Consider the following 22,563-nt stretch of genomic DNA (forward strand, 5'->3'; position numbering starts at 1 on the left):
GTTTGACCTTGTTCGAAATCACCGCAAACTGCCTTCATCATGCGAAAGTCGTTATAGGTAATTACGCAAGCAAAGGTATTGTGGCTGCCGCCCCATACAGCTAGGAACGAGCACTTCTGCCGGAATGTGTATCAATTTTCCTCGAGAGTAGGTAAGATGTGTCAGAAAATAAGATGTTCAAAGCTTTTTCAAAAAGTGGTATCGACTGCTGAGCGGACCAGCCAGGAGCTTCTCTGGAGCCACACCTGGGGACGAAAAATAATGTGAATTATGCCTCTCTACCTCTTTTTGTTCCTCTTCGCTGCCCTCTTTTCGCCCCTAACATCCTTCTTCAACCTAGCGTCAACCATCTTGTATTTGCCCTTGGTGCCCTTTGGTCTGTTCTTGATACCCTTGTTACCTCCTCTGGCCACAACGACACTGACCTTCTGCTTGGGCTTCTTCTTTGCCGCTCTCGACATTAATCGGGCAATACTCTGGGCCTTTTCCTTCTCTGTCATACCCTCCTCGTCTGCCAAGAGAGCAGACTTCTTCTTGAGCTTCTCCAAGCGCTGGGCAGCCTTGAACTTCTTGCGGGCCTGTGCTTCACGGACCTTCTTAATAGGGCGAGCGTTCAGCGCGCGGAGCTTCTCTTTGATAGCTGCGGCTGCAGCTGCTGAAGTTGGGCGCTGTATCTTGGAATGTTTGTTTTCGTCGTCGAGGAACCAGTCGGGAAGACCATCCACGTCACGATGTGAGTAACGGTTGAATGATTCATCCAGGAGGTCATGTTTTGTTTTCTGGCCGGTAGCCATCTGATGGGCGAGGGTCATGGCTTCTGCTGTGATGATGTCGATGTCTGGTTTGCCGTTTTTCATAGGCATGGAATCTTGTTCCCACTGTGTTTCGTCGCGCGCAACTTCTTCGATTTTGTCATCGTCCTCATCAGAGGACTCGTCATCGAAAGCTACTGCAGGAGAGGCACTCTTCTTGCTTGTTCGGATTGACAATGCCTTTTCTGATGCAGAAGGTGGCATAGCCGACTCCTCCTTCATTTCAGTATCGCCTTCAACATCGATGCCACTGTCGTCATCTTCCTCAAGGTCATCGAGTCCATCGATTCCCTTGAAAATGTCTTGATCAAAGAAACGCTCGGCACGCTTGGTAAGACCTCGCTTGGATTGTCCGTCGCGATCGAGATCAGTGATTAGCTCTTTAGGTCCTTCTTCTTCGTCGCTGCTCCAGTCACTGTCGGCATCTTGCACAAGCTCTTCGTCGTCACTTTGTTCCTTGTCCTCGTCAGAGAAGCCGTTCCACTCTCCGTCATCGTCCTGTTTCCTGGCGCGTTTTGCCCGGTACTTGGCATCGCGAGCAGATCTTTGCTCGACGTACTCGCCATACATAGCATCAAGGTCTCGTTCAAGATAGTCTTCTTCTTCGTCGGTTTCAAGTTCTTCCTCAATCTCCTCCGGCTTCTCTTTCTCGACAATCTGCACCATCTTTCCTTTGGCAATCTTGTTAAGAGCACCAGCCTTATCGACGGCTTTCAAACCAAACATGGCGTCTTCACCGATAGGTCCAACCTGCTCCAAACCAATGTCAAACGGTGTGGCCATGTTCATTTGTAGTCGAGTAATTTCCTTCTGCCTTCGCTCATTTTCTGCACGACGCTGTTTCTTTTTCGCCTTTGTATCCTTCTCTTTGAGGCGTTCCAACTCTTCCTGGATTTGCATCTCTTCGTCCATGGACTCGATTTCAGCAACCTCCTCGCCCTCTTGCGCTTCTTTGGCCTTGGCCTCATCGGCCTTGTCCTTCTTTGACGCAAAGCCAAATATCTCGCGCACTTTAAGTCGCCAGCGGAGAAGGCGCTTGAAGTCGGCTCGTCCCAAGACTTTGAGATCTGCGCAGCAGTCTCTGATTTCCTTTGTAGTTTCTGGAAGCTTGTCGATGGTGGCGATGGCAATATCACCGTTGGGCTTTTGTTCGAAACTCAGCTTATTCAGGCCACCGAGCATAGCAATGGGATCGGTGGTTTGGATGAAGTCGGATACCGGCGCCTCCTTGAACTGTGTCCAATCTCCTTCCTCGTAACCCTCACGCTTCCTCTTCTTAACTTCGGGTTTGAACACCTTTGCTTCGTTGTTGGGCGTGGGGTCTGCGAGCTCGGCGAAAACGCTGCGGGCGTCGAGGAACTTGGGGTCGAGATGCTTTGGGGCCTTGTAGCCACGGCAGACGACGAAGATTTCGGCTGAGACATTTCGGGAAGATGGCGGCTTCGTTGCCTCGACCTTGGTGAAGAGCTGGTTGAAGACCCAGAGCAGCGAGTTGTAGTCTTTTGATCTGAAGACCTTGGTAACAAAAGTTCCGCCTTCAACCAAAAACTCAGTCGCCAGTTTCATGGATTGCAGCACAAGTTCGGCCTGGGTAAAGGCATCCTGGACCCACGCAGTTCCGACATTGGGCGCACCGTCGTGAAGGACTGTATCGCACTTGAGATGCTTAAGGTGCTGGCGCAGCGTCGCTCGGCACTTGTCTGTTGTGATATCGCTCTGGAAGGTGATGCATCGCGGGATAGGCTTGATTGGGGCGAGATCGACACCGACAATGAGGGAATTTGCGGGCATCACCTGGAGGTATCAGTACGAAGTCTGGCGCATGGCTTCTTAAGAAAGAAAAAATCATACCTCGGAAGCGACTTGACACCATGATCCTGGCGCGGCGCAAAGATCAATCAAGACCTTGCTCTTTTCTAAAAAGTTATACTTTTTATTCAGTTGGATCAACTTGAAGGCAGCACGCGCGCGGTAGCCCTTTTCTTTGGCGAGCTTGTACCACTTGTCGAGACGACCTTTTCCATGCTGGTTACATGTTAGCCATTGTGCGCTTCATATGCCATTTCATTCCTTGCACACCTTCTTTTGGATCGCCATGGCTGCGGTTTGGGGTTGTCGTGATGGCACGGGCAAAAAGTTCGCCAAAGTAAATTTTGGGATGCGCGGCGCTATTGTCGGGCGGTGGCAGAATCTCATGCGCGCAGTCTGAAGCACACTAGGGCAGAGTAAAGCACGCTAGTACGTGTAGTGCACGGGACATGTAGCATGCGTCATGGCCACCCGGCCGGCCAGCCAGCCAGTTCGACGCGTGCCTGGGCCACCGCATGAGGATGAAGGTAAACCGCCAGCTGCACATGTCGTGTCTGTGTTCATAACAAAAGATAGAGGCCTCTCCGCCTACCAGGCTTTTTCTCCCGTGCTGCAGGCATGATTCCACGCAAGAAGTCTAAGCCAAGTACACAGGCCCCTGCCGATACTACCTCAGACCAGCATGTAGCCGACTCGACATCTTCAGTCGGTACAACGACTCCTACCTCTACCGGCTCACTAACCCCCCGCGGCAGCAGATGGCTATCAGGGTCGGGTAGCTGGCGGTCCAAGGCACCAGCCATAGTCCAAACTGCAAAGGAGAGCATCGGTGTCAGCGGGGGCGCAACCAACGAGCTGCCGGGCGAGGAAGCGAAGCAGCCCCAGGATGAGTCGCCTAAGAAGTTTCTCACCAAGCGCAATTCGAGCAAGAGCAACGTCATACCTGCCGCCATTACACAGGTCAACGTCTCTTCAGACGGTCTAGTCGAAGACATGCCGAAACCAACCCCGAAGCCAGAGAGCGTCGAAGAACCACCTACACCCACGACCGTCGACGAGCCTCCATTGCCTCCCGAACCGTCCGCGTCACAGACTGCTGCTGCTGCAAGCACATGGGGATGGAGAAGTTGGTGGTCGCGGCCAGACGGATATACTGAAGCTGGGAAAGCCACCACTGAGGCAAAGGCGACCGTCGAAGTGGCCTCTACCACCCCATTACCTGGACCTACCCCCTCAGAGGAGCCAGATGCTCAGACCAAGGGCTTGGACGCTATTGAAACACCAGCAAAGACTGATGAGAATGGAGATACTGAAATGAAGGATGCTCCCGAACCACCATGTACCCAGGAAGCACAAACCGAGGCCCCGCCCTCTACTGCCAAACGCTTAGCAAAGGCTACTTCTGGATCTTGGTTCTGGATGTGGAGTAGTGCACAGAATGCTCAGGCCAATTCGCCTCTTGTTGAGCCGCCATCTCAAGAAGCCAGCTCACAAATCCCAGACCAAACCTCTCAGCCAGCCCCTCAAGCAGCGACCGAGATATCTCAACCGGCCAAGACGACTGAAACGGAACCTACCCAGCAAAAATCTGCTCAAGAGACACCTGCTGCTGCCGAGCCTGTTACTGCCGGGCCTGTTACTGCCGAGCCTGCTGCGCCCAATGGTGCAAGCTCTACCACACAAGCGTCAAAACCCTCGAAAGCGTCAGCTTGGGCATTTTGGTATAGGGGTAAGCCAGAAGATGAGAAGAAACTGGGCGATTCTGGACCACAAAAGCATGTAGGAGAGGTAGCTGTCTTCGATACCCCTTCGCAATCACACCCCGAGGCTGCACAATTCAACGAGCAGGAACAGTCACAGTCTGACCAAGAACCTCCTAAAGAACCGCAAAAAGCGCCAGAGGAGAAACCTATACCTAGGAAATCATTTCCATCGCTACGAGGCCGCCCAAAGACAAAGGCTGTAGCGAAAGACACGCCGACAGATACTCCTAGTTCCAGCAAAGCAAATACTCCAACCAAGACATCTCCAGTGCGTGAGCCTACAAAGGCCCAGACAGGCCCCGCTTCCCAACCTGCCCCGAAACAAGCAGGCAAAGGCAAACAAGAATCGCCAAATCTCTTGTTGCCAGAGTTTAGAAACACCTACCAGATGGTGCAGCAACCGAATTTCTGGAAACAAATTCGCCAATACTTTCTTGGAGGCGAGGTTGGAGCCCCTCATCTGCACATTAACCCTGCACCGCCAAGGATCAAGAAGGCTGTAGCCATTGGTGTCCATGGTTTCTTCCCTGCACCCATTATCCAAAAAGTGCTGGGTCAGCCCACCGGTACATCGATCCGGTTCGCAAATGCCGCGGCAGCAGCGATCAAAGACTGGACCGAGGCGCGTGGGTACACACCAGAGATTGAGCAGATTGCGTTGGAGGGCGAAGGCTTCATCGCTGAACGAGTCAACTCTTTGTGGAAGCTCCTACTCAACTGGATTGACCACATCAAACAAGCAGACTTCATTCTTGTAGCATGCCACTCCCAGGGCGTGCCAGTTGCAATGATGCTTGTGGCCAAGTTGATTCAGTTTGGCTGTGTCAATGCTACAAGAATCGGAGTATGTGCCATGGCTGGTATTAACATGGGCCCTTTTATTGAGTATAAAACCAAATACTTTGGCCCCACGGCTGCAGAGCTCTTTGAGTTCACCAATCCTAAGAGTCTCGTCAGCCAGATGTACCTCGCTGCTCTGGATGAGGTTCTGAGATCCGGAGTGCGTATACTGTATGTTGGTAGCATCGACGACCAACTGGTATCACTCGAAGTATGATATACCCCTATCCCCTGTGAGAAGCCAAATGCTAATTCAACACCCCTTTCAGTCATCCACATTCTCAACTCTTTCACATCCATACATCTATCGCGCCGTCTTCGTAGACGGCCGCATTCACGCCCCCGACTTCCTCACCCACCTCGTCGGCTTCACACTCAAACTACGTAACTTGGGGCTTCCTGACCACGGGCTCATCCGCGAACTCTCACCTGCACTAGCCGGTTCTCTGTATGGCGGCGAAGGTCACTCCCGCGTCTACGAAGACCCGGCCGTATACGCCCTCGCCGTCCAACACGCCCTCGAAACAACATCCCTCCCCATCCCTTCAAGCAAGGAGCGCCCTTCAACTGCAGGAAGTTTCCAAGGCATCAATATCCCTATTATCGGGGAGAAGCTGAGCACGGGTAAGAAGGAAGATGTGCTCAAGCTTCGAGTACAAGAGTACGAACCAAGCGGCAGTTCGACGAATCCAAACCCCTTTTTTCTGCCTTGGGCTATGAGAGGCTTGCTTGAGGAGGATGTTGTGAAGAAGGAGCTTGGGCATGAGGTCGAGAGCTTACTTGGCTTGTTCGAAAAGTGGAAACCTACCGGCAAGCAGTTGAAGGATGTCAAGTTTAGACTTGAGGTAGTGAAGAGTAAGCTGTAAATCATTTCTTCGTTTTTTTTTCTTATATTTTAGGATGGATTCTAGCGTGTTGTATATAGAGATTTTCAGCATTTTGGGGGTTTTGGACATGGGGAGTTTTTACTTGATGTGGGTAGGGAGGGCAGCGTTGACACGAGATACCATGGACTTGTATGGCATTATCTCTTCATGAATAAAAGTGTAATCTTGTCATGGTTTAGACATTGCTTCTATGTCTCCTAATATTCTGTGCTGTGAAACAACCCGTTGGTTCTTCGTCGTGAGCGCTTCTGAGGTTAGGGCAGCATTTCTACTGTGGTATCGAGCTATACCTCACCCTCATTTTTCGTTCTTATCTCTTCTGCTTACAAAAACCTCCCCAAGTCCGAACGATGAGTCATTAGTTGTCGTCGTAGAAAATCTCCTTGTACCGATGTGTAGCGTCCACTACTGCATTCGCTGCGTTGAAATCTGTTTTTACATTTCACATTAGCCTCTCCTTCCTCACAGATACGATATAATTCTTATCCGATACCAACATGTTGTATGGTGATTACACCGAAACAAATCATAGAAAGGATGGAAAGAAACTACATACCAATGCCCGTCCCAAAATCCGTCGCAGCCTGCACCTTGACGTGCAAATTCTGATCCACCTTGCCGATAATCTCTACTGCGTGACCAACAGTGAGATGCGAATCCTATCAATTTGTGTCAGCACTCCATTTATCTAATATTCTTCTCTTCCCTCTTTCTCTCTTTTGCCTCGTCTTCTCTCGTCCACTTCCATTCCCAGCTCCACAAAAAGGTGCGTATGCGTACCCGAGTCAAAATAACATCAATCTGACCTCCAGCATCGATCACCGCCGTTTCGCCGCGTAATTGCACGACTTTGCCCAGTATGCGTACGATGCGGTGTTGAAAGTTGGAGAGGTGCGGGGCGAGGATGCGGGGGGTTTGGGGGTGGTCCATTTTAGTTTTTGTGCTATAGAAAGTCTGACGAGTGGGATCGGAGGGTTGGCGGGCGTGGGAGAGGAGGGAATTGGGGGGTGTTTTGTCTGTGAGGGGCAGGGACAACGGGTGGCGGTGATGCTGGTTTGAGGGTTTGACGCGTCGCGTTGTGGGTGGGGTTAGCGTTGTTGCGCTGGCACGTGACGTTTGGGTAACTGGAGTGATTACTTTTGAGTGCATTTGGGCACAATGACTGCGGAATTTTGGGGTCGTTGTTGTGATCAAAGAGAAAAAGGAGAGTGAAGTGGCCCCCTCGATGTATTCATGTTTACCTTCGAGGGGTACGGATTAGTGGTAGGGTGAAGTGAGCACTCGCAGGCCTGTTGTCCAATATCTCAGTGTCTTATTCTATAGCCTTCTATATTTTAACCCAAAGAAAAAAGTAACAAGAAATTAATACAGAAACTCTCCCCGTAAATCAGCCCCTTTCCAAGTCCAGAATTTCTATTATCTCCATCATTGTCCAGTCTTTCTTGTCAGTGTCTCCTTGGTGATGAGCCTGGAAGTATCGGCAAGGAATCTTGTGCAGTTATGTACGTCGGATTCTGTTGGATTCAAATTTGATGTTACAGAAGGAAAGAGTAGGAATTGCAATCCGGGTTACTGCACTTGTCAGCTAGAGTCCGGGCGCTAGAGCTAAGATGGAAAGTGTACTTTGGAGGACTGCGATGTGCTAGACTGTGATGAAGACTGAGTCTGAGACGAGGATTGATTTCTTGCCTGGCCCTGTGCCTGGGCTTGGGCGGCTGCTTGTGCAGGTCCCAGAGGTGATGCGAAGACGGAAGGAATCATATCTTGGTGTGAAATATTGGTAAAACGAAAGTCCAATGGTTTTTGCTTCTCTAAATGGGCTGTGGTGGGTGTGATAATATGCTGATAATGTCTCCTTTCTCCATACTGTCCCTATCTCTTATATACGCTCTTAGGCCGTACACGCCATTGTCTAGTCTCACAAGATATACGGCAGAGACATTTTTACCGCATGACTACTTCCTCATGAAGCATCAAAAGTGCATGTTTGCACCTGCGCGCGGTCCTCCGCAAATATTTCCGAGGTAAGTAGTTGTCAAGCAAACTCAGCCTTGCAAATTAACCTAAAAAGACTTCGCTAATAAGCCCATGTGTTAGGCGTAGTTCATCGAGTAAGACGGCAGCTTATGCATGATAGGGTTTTTGTCCAATAGGTTGGCGTGGCTACTTTTCGGAAGGTCAGTGTTTCGCTACGTCGCTTGGCTTAGCCTCACGGCGATGGGCGCCGTGCCTTCAGCCGCACGTCTTGGCCATGCTTACTGCCTGATTAGGGCCAAGGTCTTGCGGCTTCTAGGTTCTTAAGATAGACCCTTGTCAGAGCAACCCAAAGATCAGGCACATGGTTGAACCATAGTCCGAAGGAAGTGGCGCAGGTGTGTGGCTACATTTTCAAAAAAAACTGCACTGTAGGTAAAGTTGAAAGATGGATCAACCAGAGACAAATCATGTAAGAAAAGTTAGGCACAATAAAGTAAATGTAAGGAAATTGTTCTAGGTGGGTACTGTACAGTAACGAAGACGTACCACTGCAATTGGGGGACATCTGGCGCAAGAAGGTAGCGGAGCAATAGGCTGTGAACGAGATAACCGAGACTTTGATGACTGTGAATCTCATAGACCAGAGCGTTCATCACATTTGGATAATAAATGATGTCATCAATTCTGATCATGATTGATTGATTGATTTGGTCGTGTACAGCCGACTCTCTTTTCCCATCTCAAGTTCCGAAATGAAAACCCGACGCTAATGACGCACTAACACCCAACTCGTCTCGACCGCATTCTCCTTCTTACAAAAAACAAAGTTGCACTATTTCTTTGAACGACTCTGCGACAAAAAAAGCTGCTCCCCCGGGAAGGCTCGAACTTCCAACCTCCTGATAAGCTACATAGTGCTGTAACAGTCAGACGCGCTAGCCAATTGCGCCACGGAGGATGTTGAGCTGCTGTTGCTCGTGGCTTATTGTCATGTGATTGATGATATGAAGGCAAAGTGTAACATTTCTATAGCCCAGTAATGAAAGAAGAAATACAAGGGTGGACGCGCAAAGGTGCTGTGCAAGTTTTCAATGGGTAGAGCGGGGGTAGGAAGTGGGTCTAGCTCGCTTACACGGAGCATAAGACACCTCAGAACACCTTGCGGTATCTCAATATGACATTAGCCTGAATTGTATCGCTACTTCTCATCGCTGTAGATACAAGAGTAGGGGTACCTGGGTATAGAGGGGGGCGCGCGTCAAGTCACGTTGGTTGTGTTCAACCAAGCTGTATATTCGCTTGCTGTTCAGCAAAAGATATTCAAAAATGCTCCAACCTCGACATCCATATTCTGTCTGGGTCGGAAGCATGTATACCATGTTCTACATGGTCTTTCTGCCTCTCTTCTTCTTCTCTTTTGATGGCGTGCTATCTGCGTTGGGTGCTTTTATCTTGAACTCGTCGCTCCCAAGATCGAGATGGCCACGAAAGATGCTGATAGTAAAGAGATCTTTCGTATAGCATGTTATGCCGTCCTTTATCAATTTCTGCGCTTCTGGATCATCTTCGTAGTTGTTTGCGAGCACAATGTTGTCTCCTGTTGTATTCATCCTGGTAGATGTAACATTTTTCGCACCTGCAGCTTTGCACACTGCTACGACTTCAGAGAACGACTCGTACACGCCCCTGAGATTCTTTGTAAAATGAATGGTGTAGCCTTCAAAAGGCGTTTGCGGTTGGCCAAACACATCGTCAAAGCTGAATCCCCAATCCTCTTCTTGCTTGGAAGTGGAAGGCTTATAGGCAGACAAGGAGAGCAAGTGGCCCTCCTTTGCCGAGTCTAAAAGCCACGCATCCGTCACAATGGGAATCCCACGGGCAATAGCATATAATACTTTCGTCTTCTTCTGAAGGTCGCCGTCTCTGACGCTACAAGCAATCAGTAAACTCCACACTCCAAGCTGCACTTGAACTTACCATAGTATGTTGAAGTCGTCAGCCAGTTTTTCTACATAAGCTCCTCCTTGCTTCTTGAGCAATTTGACTGCCTGACTTGATTTCGTGATCGTAGAGTTACTAGAAGCTACCCTTGGTGGATGCCCATTGTAAACTTCCGTTGTAGCGCATGTCGACTCTTGCGTGCTCTGGGGAGATCGTATCAAATCCGCTTCTTCTGCCTCATCAAGTGCTTCCGTGCGAGATGTACTCGTCGGACGCTTCTTTCCTTTCTTGCTAGACTTTTGGGATGCTGTGTCAACGCTACTCAGTCGAGCATCTCCTGCATCTGCATTGTTGTTCGTCTTTGCACGTTTGACCCCCACTGCGAGTGCTTCTTGTTCGAAATTCGAAATCTCCTGCACAGCAGAGGTGTTGCGCTTTTTGGTAGATTTTGGAGGAATCTGCACTTGCGGAGAACTTTTGTCAGCCGTATGAAGTGAAGGCCTGGTTCTGTTCGTAACTGGACCGACAGCTGGCATTTCGGTTGATTGAAGAACATCCGCGTTCTGCGGTTCACCTGTTGGAGCTGTAGAAAAGTTCTCTGATACTGGCTCTGTTTCTGGCTCATGTTCCCGTGACGAAGGTCGCGTTTCTTTTACTGGCCCGCTCGTACCATCAGCAAAGTCGGGTGGGTTGATATCTGCAGCTAATGAAGCTGATACGCTATTGACTCGAGCTGCTGTTGGGGTCTCCTGGACCACGAAAGATTGCTGTTGTGGAAGCTGTGGAGTCGCCCGAAGCGGGAAATGACGATTTTCAGTTCTGGTGACAGGCTTAGACTCAGTCAAACATTCATCTTCGCTTTCATCTTCTGGAGTTTCAGCTACGCGACGAGCATTAGGAACTGCTGATGAGTCGACTTGAACCTCGGAGTCGGTCCATTGGCAGGTGAAACTTGACTCTAAGGAGGGCAAATGCAGTATGTCGCCATGGCGGAGAAAGATCGCTTCCGAGTGGTTGTCAGTGCGTGGCTGTAACTCAAACTTGGCGGATGACGGAGATGGCGCATGTGATTGACCAGGTGTAATAGTTAACTTTTCGTCGACAGCTTCCAACTTGACTCCAAATGGCCCAGCAACTAGCAATGTAAGCGCGTGCGCATGGAAACTGAAGATGGAAGAACATACCGATGCGGCCAAGCTCCCGTTGCATGCGTGGATCCAAAACGCGCACCACTTCAGCATGATTGGAGTTCGCACTCACAACTATGTGAGTGATGCCTTCATTCGGCAAATTGAATTCGTTTGATCCAGGCGCAACAGTAGTGCTCGACGAGACCAGCGTCCACATTGTCGGAGTCGTTGGACGCGTCGTGGCGAGATTAGATAGAACGCGCGGTCACGTTTGTGAAGTTCAGAACACTTAAGCTAGCGATGACGTGCAGGACAAGTGGGTGGCGCATGCTCTGATTGGTTCATGGTAGCATTGTGCGTATCATCCCTGTGTCTCGAAGAACCGTATGCTCATCCTCTCATATGGATGCTGCAAAGACCATATATGCATTCGGCGTCTCGATCACAAAGCTATTAGCACCATGCCTAGTACATGCAAGATATGTGGTGCAGTCACTGCCGACCTCGATGTCACTTGTCACCAGTGCTCCGGGATCCGATGGGTCTCAGAGCATTGGCGGGGCCTGAGTCGAAGAACAATACTAAGGAATTCTACGCTACCTTATCACCACTTCCATCTGCGCCTCAAACAGCAAAATTGATGGCTTCTAATAAATTCTTAAGCGACCTTGCGACTTGCAGTGAGACAGGAGAAGAACAACAGCAGAACATTGGCTCTGCGTCACCGAACGGGGACTTGTCACAGTCAGTAACTCGATGCACACAGCCGCCGGGACCACGAACAATAGTAAGAGTATCGAAATATCCAAGACCAAATTTTCACCTTGACTCTAAAACTTAGAATGGTGAGTCGAGGTGGCCGATCACTCCCATGCTGTCACTGCAGTTGCTATTATCCACTCGGGAACTGAACGCGCTTCATCCAATCACCCCATCAACTACAATGTTTAGCGACAACATTCATCAAGAAAAAATTGTTGCCTTGTAGCTATTATACATGCTGCTTCGCACAGTGTATATCTCTCGTTGTTGCGGGATCCTCTCACTCTTTTCAGCCGCCGCCTGCCTCTACTATCATTCTTCTGAGCCACACAAGGTCCCAACTTCAACACCACGAACCAAGTTACACAAACCCGCGTTTAGTGATTGTGTGACTGCCTTGTCTTGTTCTTATACTTATTCTCGTACGCCTCAGCACTTGTCTCAAGACATTGCCTCGAGAAGCCTAACGCGACCGCTCTCAAACGACAACACTCACCATTGTCAAGCATCATGGATGTTCCAATGGAGCATGTCCAAGTTCCGCCCGACTTTGACCCCTGGAGTCAGAACTTGAATATCACAGTCTCCGATGGCCAAGGCGGATGGGTTATTGTGACGAGAAACATGCAGGACCTTGATCAATATCGTTATTTTGGATTTCGCCTTGCAATCAGCTACGGGGCCGGATTCGGAGCATGTTTACTCCTTTTTCTGGTTCTCCTAATCACGACCAAGGCCGATCGACGAAAGTCCTCCCTCTTCCTGCTCAATGCCGCTTGTGTTTTCACCAATTGCATCCGTTGTCTGCTGTTCAGCACCTGGCTCACGGGCGAATTCTACAATCCCTATTCCGTTCTCAGCCAGGACTGGAGACGCATCACTGACGGAGATTTTGCCAATCATATCGCCATCAATATCTTCGGAATCGTGGTCAACGCTCTGGTCTTCACCTCACTCAGCCTTCAAGTGTGGACCGTCTGCGTCACCACACCACCTCTACAGCGAAGCATCATCATGACTGTTACTATCATCATGGCCGGCGTCTCTTTTGGGTACAGAGTCGCTGCCGTGTATTACAACACCAAGTTGACACTGGCCTATCAACCCACAGACTCAATTGAGTACCTGGTGTCAATCTCCTACATGCTTCAGACAGTTGCAATCTGGCTCTTCAGTTGCGTATTCACCTGGAAGCTCGGTTTTGCGATTTTGCAGAGGCGTCGTCTCAACATGCCTCAATTTGGACCAATTCAGGTCGTCTTCATCATGGGTTGTCAGACCATGTTGGTTCCAGGTACATTTATGACGTGTGTCCTAGCATCAAGACTTAACTGACATGCCTACAGCAATCTTTTCTTCGCTACAATTTGCAGCATTCCTTCCTGAGATTGTCACTCATGTTCTCACAGTCGTCTGCATCTTCCTTCCACTATCAGCAATCTGGGCGGGAGTTGTGAACGACCAGGACCTTGCTTCTAGAGGGCCTGATGCTCATCAACGTCTTATCAGGAACGATTACTTCAATTCTGGGTCTAGCGCTACCATGGTCGGGGGCTCTACTGTGTGCGATAAGAGTCGTCAGATGAGTGTGTGGTCTGATACAAAGAGCAAGGACGTTGAGAGCATTCCTCTTACTCCTACCGTACCTGTTCATAAGAGCATGAATAGCAACGAAATCAGGGTCGACCGCGACTTCAACGTTTCGTGCCACGATGCTGCTAGTCGGGTCTAACCTGCTACCTCTGCATTCTTTCTGAAGGTCGAGGTTCCCATGTCGAAATTGGAAAACGGACTTTGACTTTAGCTGTTTCTAAGAACGATATCTGAAGTCTATCGCGGATGGGCTTGCATGTGATGATAAAGCTCCATCCAAGCAGGTCGGGACTTCTCGGGGAGCGAGCGAGTAATTTTTCTATTCAACACAGCGATCATGATGATTGGGTACTTTTTCAAACATTGGTAGTTCATATATATGTTTCATATTCCTATCGTCGGCATTTCATCCCGTCTTTTCTTCTCTTTACTTCTCTCTTAGGTATTTAGCTCAGATAAGGTAACAATGCCTTTTTCTTGATACTCACTATAACTATATTTTATGATCCTATTTAGACTTGAAATGCATCAATGGCGGTAAAACGCTCTTTTGTATATTGGATACAAGAATATATCTGCGGTGCTGGGGTTTGGGGTTGAGGACACGGATTGTCGATTCCAATCTTTTCTTAAAATCGCCCTCATGTCGTGAGCAGCTGATTGGGCTGAGTATATCTTAAAAATATTCCTAAGTGTTGTCCCAGGTACACCTTTTTTAAAAGTGATGGAGAAGGATATATGGCAACTCCAGATCCGAGCGATGATGATGACTGAAGCGGAAGGCGCGTGTTTCGGGCGGCTTGCACAAATCGTTTTCGGATCGGACTGACCCCACCAGTCCAATGACTTTCGACAACGGCACGTTGCGGAGCACCTGTCATGCGTCTCATAGACACAAGAACACTCGAGCTCGGATGGTTCAATGACAATGAGATCCCTACCTACGCGATTCTCTCCCACACGTGGGGTCCGGACGAAGTCAGCCACCAAGAATATGTTTGGATCAACAGAGCCCGCGCACTCTCAGCATCATCGTTGCCAGCCTCTTTATCGCAGAACGAGCAAACATATCTCATGTTGGCCCTGGAAATGATGATCCGAGGAAACTCTGGGGCGTTGTCAGGTACCATATCGGAAAGCGATCTCATGAAGCGTGTAGGCTACAGCAAAATCATCAATGCAGCCGAGCAAGCGCGAGGCCAGGGCTGCAACTATCTTTGGGTAGATACATGCTGCATAGACAAAACGTCAAGCGCTGAACTGCAAGAAGCCATAAATTCCATGTATCGCTGGTATAGGGACGCAGAAGTGTGCATCGTGTATCTTAGCGACATTGCCAAAAACCACGGCGACTTCAGGACCGCCTCAGAAATCGCGAGATGTGCTTTTGCGAATAGCAGATGGACGCAACGCGGATGGACTCTTCAAGAGCTCATAGCGCCTGTTGTATGCCGCTTCTACCTCCAGGATTGGACATTGATGGGGGAGAAGGTCGAGTTTTTGAAAGAGCTTTCGGATGTGACTAACATACCGATCCATATTCTTGAGGATTCCAGATCACTTTGTGAAGTCTCAGTGGCAGAAAGGATGTCTTGGGCTGCGCATCGTCAGAGCACGCGCATCGAGGACGTAGCATATAGCTTACTTGGTATCTTCGGTATCCACATGCCGCTTTTGTACGGGGAAGGCGAAAAGGCCTTCATTCGGCTACAGGAAGAGGTACTCAAAACGACCGACGACTACTCGCTGTTCTCGTGGCGCGCAAATGAGTCACGACAGTCCACATACCGGGGCTTGCTTGCACGGAGTCCGTCTGAGTTCCAGCACTGTCATTCTATCGAGCGTGAGAGCGTCATGTCCACCTTTCCCATCGCCTCGACACCCATAGGTCTCTGTGTCCAGCTTGAGTTCCTACCTGATGCAAATGACAAGAGCCGTGTACTGGCTATGATCCGGTCAAGCAATTCAATGAGCCAGCGCTTAGCCATCACATTGAAATGTCTGGATGACGGCATGCAATACGCACGTGTTGATGCTGGAACCCTCACTGCAATCGATGACTGGCCAACAGGCCAACTAAAGACCATCTACATACGACAGAAACTCTCCATCCCCCCAAGTTTCACAACCACAGACTTCAAAAGCTTCCACATCCAACGTCGCATATCAAATCAAATCACACCAGCAGTCCGCATAATCAGCGTCACACCCCGCGCTGCCTGGGACGAGGCTTCTCACGAACTCCGCATCCCCGAAAACGTCACCGAGTTCTGGGGCGCCCTCCTCCTCCGCGTCCAGTCAGCCACATATGCGCATTCCCTCAACTACCCAGTCGCCTTTGGCTTCAACCGCGCAACCAGCCACTACTGGTGCAAAGCCGTCTCCGTACCACAACAATCGCAGAACGGCTACTCAATCGGAACGTGGCCTCAAGCTGTCAAAACGCGCATCCCAGACTACGTGTACGACCCGCTGCGCGGCAACGACGTGCGAAGCGACATGTTTCTCGTCGGAGACAGCGACTTGGCTATCAACATAAGCATTAGCGCTGGTTTATGTGGCGATGATATCGCACTGAAAGTTTACATCGATGGACTGGTGCAATGGCAATGAAAACATTTTACTTACCAATATCCTCCCCTTCCCCCTCTTTGCCTTCTCTCTCTTTCAAATGAGTCTGAATCTCTTTCAACACCCCCCCTCATAGAACGTACTCAAATCAGCATATACCGCTTCCACAAAGTCCACCCACACCATCTTGAGCTCCAGAGACTCGCCCTGGATATTGATCCACTCATCCTCTAGATCTATCTGTAGTTGGTTGAGATCGGTGGACACCGCGTCTTCTCGCGTCCAGGTGGTGTGATTGAGGGGCAGCTTTTCCCGGTAGTTGGCGCGGGCCGTGGCGATTCTTATACATAGGGCTGTAATGCGTTTTTGGAGGGATTTGAGGGTTTCGGCAGTGGAGGGAGAAGGGGCTTTTGTGGCTTCGCAAGACATTGTAGACGAGGAGAAGAAATCACAAATGGAGTGTAGATGATATAGTGAGAGGGTGATAAGGATGTTGTTCTTTTGTTTATTTCGATATCAAGGTTGCAATGAAAGAACATCTAGAGAGCAGAGAAGGTGCAGATATATACATATCTGATCGAAAGCAAATGGAAGGTCCATCCGCTCTCACAAACCCAGACTACATTAGTCATTGCCTATACATAACTAACAGCGATTACCTCTAAAAAAACAGAAATCAACTCCAAACTGCAAGTACGTAATGAATACGATGCCAAAATGAAAAAAAAAAACCCCCCAGAACACATAATCACAAACCCCCAAATCTACTCCTTCACCCCTCCTTGCTCCTGCTGCAACGCCCACAAATCCCTCGGCCTCCCACTGGCATCACAACTCGCAAACTTCCACCACGCCCCATACACACTGCCCGCGGCATTCACGAGCCCCCAGCGCACCAGCCGGGGCATGGGCGGCCAATCCGCCCACTTCCCCTCTTCAAACGCGGCATCCAGGTTCATCAGGAAAAAAGGAACAACATCCAGGGTCCCCGCCTTCATGACTGTTTTCTTGCCCCATGATTTAAAGACTGTTGCTGCGGCGTCTGCCTCGGGGGTGTTAGGCGCGGGGGCAAAAGGGTGCGTGGCGAGAGCGGCAATGGTGCTGATTTCGCTGTGGAAATGGTGCGAGAAGGCGGGTTGGAAGGAGGACATGAGGGATTGGAGGTGGGTGCCGTTTAGAGCTGTGGGAGAGGGAAGGGTGGAGAGGTACGTTGAGTATTCGGATAGGCCTTGTAGGAAGGATTCTGTAATGTTTGTCAACCCCCCCTCGTTCGTTTAAATCTTTTCTTGTTTACAGAAGACGGCGAAAGGGTGGGATTTACCGTGCTCTTTATGCGTTTCACCCCATATGTTCTTGTCGTTTAGAACTTGTTCTACAGCGGGGAATAACTCGGCTTCCTCGTCGTCGTGGTGGGATTTTACGAAGCGGAACCAGGTTAGTGCGTATCCTACGAATGCTGCTTTGTCTGCGTCTTTGACGTGGGGTGCTTGGAGGTAGATGGAGTTGTAGCCGCGGAGGATGGCGTTGTGGATGTGCGCCATGTGTGTGGCGCCGACGGTGAAAATGTCAGTCTGAGAGAAAATCAGTCAGTAGAGTTTTGTAGAAAAAGAAGGATTTTTGGTTTTCAGAATAAACTACCTTTCCCGTCGCATGTTGTGGTGTCGTGATTAGTTCACATGGAGTATCGGCCCATGGGGTGCTGAGGGATGTCATGTTTGTTTTAGGAGATGGAAGAAAATATTGAATTGATATGGCAAGGACTAAGAGTAAGTAGAAGGAGGCGGTGGTGATACTGGGCATCTCGAAGGCTTGGGAATGCCCAGTCTTTAGAGATAGTTGATTGTATATGAACCTTTGTGATTGGAGCATGCACGAAGCAGCATTAGTGTGCATCCCAAGAGTGGTCCGTGGTGGCGTGAGTATGAGGCGACTTTGGGCATTCTCAAATCAGCTCTCCATCATTTCATATTTGCGAGATTTCTCTGGCTGCATTCATCTCGTTCACAGTTGTCACAAATTGCGTCGCTGAAGAACATTCACAAGGGTAGTATGCGTGCTCATATAACATCAAAATATCATTACTTCAACCACCTCGTTACAGGAGGTGTGTTGGTTACGTGCTGAAGTTTTAAAAAGAGTACAAAACTACACGAATCAAGACGCTCCGGGTATCTTCTGGTATCTCAAGTCCATAGTGAATGTCCAACGCTTACTTTACATTACCCATCCCCCCCGAATCGCGGTATTAAACAGTTTTTAGTTTAGTCTTCAACAGCAAAATCATCGCCATCTCCGTCGCTCTTGGCGTGCTTTTCTCCTGGAGCAAACAGATCTGGATTGCGATTCTTCAAGGCAGCAATTTGACTTTCCTTGAAGATCTTGAAATGGGTTGGGTCTTCTCTCTCCAAGTTCTTCAACTCCTCGGCGTTCTTCACTACGCTGTCAAAAGCTTCTTCCCATCCTTTGCCCTCGATCATATGCCTCAACTCATCATCACCACTGTGACTCATGAAGTATTCGCGCAACGATTCAATGTGCTCAGGGAATCCTTGATCGTCTTCCGTGCTCGAAAGGAATGAAGACTGGTTCTCAGAATCATCAGGCGTGCTTGGGCGGGAGTTGAGAAGACCAGTGCGCACGCGGTGGCCAAAGCGATGCAGACGACCTTCTTCAAGGGACATGTTACGAGATGCGAGAGAGACATCGGAGTTGTGGCGCGAGCGGAGTGTAGTAGGGGGTTCGTCTTCATCGGATTCAGGGGCTGTCGTGTCTGTTAAGACGCTGTTTTCGAGGGCAGGAGCTGAAGAAGCAGTTGGTGAAGCACTTGGTAAGGAGCTAGAAGTAGAGGCAGCTTCTGAAGGCTGGAGGCGGGTTTCTGGATATTCGTCTTCAAAGCGCTGGATCATACCCTGGAGGGTTTGGTCCAAGAACAATAAACGGCCTTTGCATGTTAGCTGTATGTTAGAAATGCGGAGTTGACATGACATACGGTAGTTGATATCATTCCCACTCTTCGCCTCTCGAATCAATGCCGGTTGTATCCTTGATAGTGTGGTACGCGCCGTATCAAGCAAGTCTTTAGACATTGCTCTTGCCTTGCTTGGCTCTTCCAGTACTGGAACTAGGCTTCTACTCCTTGGAGTGGATGTGCCGCTTGGAACTGACACTCTACTGAGATCCGACTCCTTGTGAGACAAGCAGTAGCTCATGGCTTTAGCAATACCCGTGCCCCCAACAATATAGTCATCATCGGCTGACGATGCATTGTCATTCTCTTTATCAACTTCGTCGCCTGGCCCCACAAGACGCATCAAGATGCGCGGTACTTCGACTTGTTTTGGTGCAGCACGAAGTTCAGGCACTTCGTTGATGGATTCGATGTTACGCAAACAGTACGCCACAACTTGTTTGGCGAGTGCCTTGACGACTTCGCTCTGTTCAGGAGCTGGTATGTCAACGTCGACGCATATAAGGGATTTTGACAATTTGGCCGCAAGTGTGAGAGATGCGTACAGCGCAGCAGCGTCTTCTTGGGTTTCCTCATCTGTCGAAGTTGCCACGCGTGTGATTTCAGGGTTTCCAAGAATGTTGATGTGCGCAATTTGCGGACAGTCGGGAAGAATTTCAGCAATGGCTATCGCATCTTCAAGCTTCATGTCCACGTTTACAAGATGTATCCGTTTCAGTTCCTTGAACTGGGGCATGTATTTCCTTAGCAGACATAGCGAAGTCTGGCCCATGAAGAGTCCCCTGTTATGCGAAAGATCCAAGAATCTGAAGGATGGTAAAGATACAAGGACTGGAAATAGTGCCTTGAGCGATTCAGGAGTAAGACCGGTGTCTTGTAAGCATAAAGCCCAAAGTGGACTGTTTTCGCAGTGCCTTATGCTTTCACCAAGCTGGCCTATCCAAGATCTGAGATCATTGCCTCCGATATCGAGACCTTGACAGACCCCGGAACGCAAGTATCGTAACACGTGTTCAAGCCCTTCACTATCTATGTCATTCGTTGCAAGACTGAGACGCTGGATACCACTAATGATACAGCCATCGATGATTTTGCGGATGCTTGCGGAATTCAGGTTACACTCGGCCATGACTAATTCTTGTAGCTCGGAACCACCCAAGCGTTCGGAAATGGCTTTCGAGAAGATATCCGCAATGTCTGCTGACTTGGGGTCTTTGGTAGGCGACAGAACTGGTGTGCTATCTGTAGATGGGGAGTCCACCTGTGGTTGAGAGTTTGGAAATGGAATCATCGAGATGTCGACAGCCATGATGGATTTGCACATGTATAGGAAGAGCGCAATGTGTTTCCAGCCCTCGGATGTGATCTTGGGGTTGTTCTTTAGAACCAGCTTTTTCACTGCCGAAGAACCTGGCTGGCAAAGCCCATCCTGCGGACCATCGCTGGACTGGCTACGACGTTTTGGTGGATCTGGAACCTTGGCAGCGAGCAAGCCGGTGAGAACAAGGCGTATCTTTTCGTCAGTCAGATCTGCGTCCTCCAAGAATAACTTCTTTACAGGCACGATAGCCAGCCAATCGGATAAAGTCAGAAAATCTGCTAGCTGTAATCGCGATCCAGTCAAATCCAGACAGGTGATGACGCCGGGTTGGACAACGGCGCATGCGCGCGGCGCTGCCAATTGGTCACTGATACGTTTGAGGATAGGAGATTCGCGCAGTTGGCAACATCGTCTGTAGATACGCAGCGGGTCAATCGTTGGCCGATCCTGGGCGCGAGGAGCTGCCGTTGTCTTTGACGCAGCAGATACACCTTCAGCACTACCGCTGTCGTCGTCTCTGGTCAACTCTAGAGGTATTGTGCCGTTCTCTTCGGCTTTTCTGCGCTTCTTCTCTTTCCTTTCCTTTCTTTCCGCTTCTGATCGCTTTTTCTTTTCTTTTTTCTTGGTTGTCTCCTGCTTGTCTTCTACAACTGTGCCTTCAGGGTTGGGCTCATTCTCGTTTCCGACTGCCTCTTGCGCGACCGTGACAACGCCTGCTTTGTCCTTTTGCTCAGCCACAGTATCCGGGTTCTTGAGTGCCTCGCCTTCACCGCGCTCCTTCATCTTCTTTTCTTTTTGCTTTGGCTGCTTCTCGTCTGTAACCGCTTCGTCCTTGTACTTGGGCCCTCCGGCAATCTCAACGTCGACACAGAATGCAACTTTGCGCAGTTTATGCTGGTCGAGCTCGGGCACTAAGCATCGTTCTCGGTTTGGGTCAATGTTCATGACTTTGCGTGGACACACGCCTCCGTTGGGGTAGACCTTGCCCACAGCACTGACTTGCGACCCTGAAGACAGGCGCCGAAGGACATTGCCGACGAATGAAGTCTTGGGCTGTTGCGGGACATAGGGATCGGATGCGCCATTGTGGCCGGTCGAAGCTGCCTGTATGCCATTCAGGGCACCGTTGGCAGAGGGAGAGGCGTTGTTGGCCCCATAAGGGGATGCGTGCGATCCCTGTGCTTGGGCATGGGTAGTTTGCGCCGGCGAGTTCTGCGAGGAGAATTTGGAACTGATGGTGCTCATCCATGAGTTGCGCCGCGACGTAAGTCTCGAGTCTGGTGGTGTGGTTCCGTTGACATTCTTTTCAGAACTGCCTCGGCTGAGCAGTGTCGGTCGCTTCGGCGGTGCTTTGATGGGAGGAGTCGCGGTCACAGGTGATGCAGGTGCAGGTGCAGCTGCGACAGGAGACGGTCGAGGGGGAGATGCGGGTCTGTTGGTGGCCGGTGTCGGCTTCTGGGTTTGCTGTTCGTCATGGTGGGGCCGAACAGGTATTCCGCCATGAGATGAGGTTTTGGGTGGCGCATCTCTACTCAGGCCTGGCGACGACGGGGCCTGTTGGCGATGGTGATGGTCTGTGGTAAAGGGTGCAGCGTTAGCAGTGCTCTATCACACGAGACAGAGACAGTAATCCAGGGTCGCGCCGCAAGGCCGAGCAGTCTCCACCCAGGGTAAGCGGGCCTTACCTCTAGTCGAGTGATGCAGCCACGATACATCTACACCATGTATGTCCTCCATGGCAGACGCAGCATCGGTCGATGTCTGGATGGTTGTCATTGTGTATTATCCAGGGGCGCCATGCGTCAGGGCTGCTAATACCCTTGGTGAGGGAGTCGGGAATCTGCGGGGTTTGACTGAGCTGAGTTCGGCGTAATCAGCCCACGCCACGCGTTGATTGGAAATGCAAGGAGCCGAAGACTATACCAGTCGACCTGTGGTGCTCACGTCAGAACTTGCGCCCAAATTCAAAAAGCTGCCCTGTGCGATCTTCGGCAGATGGCGAGCAGCGAGGTGATGGCGAACGTGCGCGACGGTGCTTAGCACGTATGTATATTGGGGCCGGGGCGATGACGAAAGACGCTCTCGGCTACTTGCTTCGGCTCCTCCTCAGCTCTCTCTCCGCCAGCACTGTAGTAAATATACGCCCTACTAGCACGGATGTACATACTGCTTACTACGTATCTGGGTAA

The 22,563-nt window shown here is 50.0% G+C and overlaps 8 protein-coding genes across 8 annotated transcripts; 3 read left to right on the forward strand and 5 right to left on the reverse strand.

Moving 5' to 3' along the window:
- Positions 1 to 120: 120 nt before the first annotated feature.
- On the reverse strand, positions 121 to 2,909 carry PSV08DRAFT_363913 (Spb1 C-terminal domain-containing protein; the record flags this gene model as incomplete). The annotated part of the gene is made up of 3 exons (XM_014227673.2): positions 121 to 2,606; positions 2,664 to 2,837; positions 2,892 to 2,909. The coding sequence occupies 3 exons, from the start codon at positions 2,907 to 2,909 to the stop codon at positions 279 to 281; spliced, it is 2,520 nt and encodes an 839-aa protein (XP_014083148.1). The 3' UTR covers positions 121 to 278.
- Positions 2,910 to 3,133: 224 nt separating this feature from the next.
- PSV08DRAFT_6701 (uncharacterized protein) lies at positions 3,134 to 6,238 on the forward strand. The gene is made up of 2 exons (XM_066093984.1): positions 3,134 to 5,435; positions 5,494 to 6,238. The coding sequence occupies exons 1-2, from the start codon at positions 3,240 to 3,242 to the stop codon at positions 6,088 to 6,090; spliced, it is 2,793 nt and encodes a 930-aa protein (XP_065948816.1). The 5' UTR covers positions 3,134 to 3,239; the 3' UTR covers positions 6,091 to 6,238.
- A 31-nt stretch (positions 6,239 to 6,269) lies between these two features.
- On the reverse strand, positions 6,270 to 7,088 carry PSV08DRAFT_363915 (replication factor A protein 3). Its single transcript, XM_014227671.1, has 3 exons — positions 6,892 to 7,088; positions 6,668 to 6,770; positions 6,270 to 6,540 (listed from the first exon to the last, which is right to left on the reverse strand). Exons 1-3 carry the CDS (start codon positions 7,039 to 7,041, stop codon positions 6,470 to 6,472), a joined length of 324 nt encoding a protein of 107 aa, XP_014083146.1. The 5' UTR covers positions 7,042 to 7,088; the 3' UTR covers positions 6,270 to 6,469.
- Positions 7,089 to 9,253: 2,165 nt separating this feature from the next.
- PSV08DRAFT_226922 (uncharacterized protein) lies at positions 9,254 to 11,434 on the reverse strand. Its single transcript, XM_014227670.1, has 3 exons — positions 11,214 to 11,434; positions 10,066 to 11,164; positions 9,254 to 10,017 (listed from the first exon to the last, which is right to left on the reverse strand). The coding sequence occupies exons 1-3, from the start codon at positions 11,374 to 11,376 to the stop codon at positions 9,471 to 9,473; spliced, it is 1,809 nt and encodes a 602-aa protein (XP_014083145.1). The 5' UTR covers positions 11,377 to 11,434; the 3' UTR covers positions 9,254 to 9,470.
- Positions 11,435 to 12,431: 997 nt separating this feature from the next.
- On the forward strand, positions 12,432 to 13,653 carry PSV08DRAFT_249265 (fungal pheromone mating factor STE2 GPCR-domain-containing protein; the record flags this gene model as incomplete). The annotated part of the gene is made up of 2 exons (XM_014227669.1): positions 12,432 to 13,215; positions 13,268 to 13,653. The coding sequence occupies 2 exons, from the start codon at positions 12,432 to 12,434 to the stop codon at positions 13,651 to 13,653; spliced, it is 1,170 nt and encodes a 389-aa protein (XP_014083144.1).
- Positions 13,654 to 14,393: 740 nt separating this feature from the next.
- PSV08DRAFT_206191 (heterokaryon incompatibility protein-domain-containing protein) lies at positions 14,394 to 16,145 on the forward strand (the record flags this gene model as incomplete). Its single annotated transcript, XM_066092052.1, has 2 exons — positions 14,394 to 15,233; positions 15,285 to 16,145. 2 exons carry the CDS (start codon positions 14,394 to 14,396, stop codon positions 16,125 to 16,127), a joined length of 1,683 nt encoding a protein of 560 aa, XP_065948817.1. The 3' UTR covers positions 16,128 to 16,145.
- A 492-nt stretch (positions 16,146 to 16,637) lies between these two features.
- Positions 16,638 to 17,939, reverse strand: PSV08DRAFT_363918 (uncharacterized protein). The gene is made up of 3 exons (XM_014227666.2): positions 17,724 to 17,939; positions 17,407 to 17,656; positions 16,638 to 17,328 (listed from the first exon to the last, which is right to left on the reverse strand). Exons 1-3 carry the CDS (start codon positions 17,883 to 17,885, stop codon positions 16,850 to 16,852), a joined length of 891 nt encoding a protein of 296 aa, XP_014083141.1. The 5' UTR covers positions 17,886 to 17,939; the 3' UTR covers positions 16,638 to 16,849.
- Positions 17,940 to 18,139: 200 nt separating this feature from the next.
- PSV08DRAFT_363919 (uncharacterized protein) lies at positions 18,140 to 22,367 on the reverse strand. The gene is made up of 3 exons (XM_014227665.1): positions 22,060 to 22,367; positions 19,075 to 21,948; positions 18,140 to 19,026 (listed from the first exon to the last, which is right to left on the reverse strand). The coding sequence occupies exons 1-3, from the start codon at positions 22,148 to 22,150 to the stop codon at positions 18,347 to 18,349; spliced, it is 3,645 nt and encodes a 1,214-aa protein (XP_014083140.1). The 5' UTR covers positions 22,151 to 22,367; the 3' UTR covers positions 18,140 to 18,346.
- Between the last annotated feature and the right edge of the window lie 196 nt (positions 22,368 to 22,563).

Source organism: Bipolaris maydis, assembly GCF_028858645.1.
Source record: "Bipolaris maydis strain C4 unplaced genomic scaffold PSV08scaffold_10, whole genome shotgun sequence".
Lineage (NCBI taxonomy): Eukaryota > Fungi > Ascomycota > Dothideomycetes > Pleosporales > Pleosporaceae > Bipolaris > Bipolaris maydis.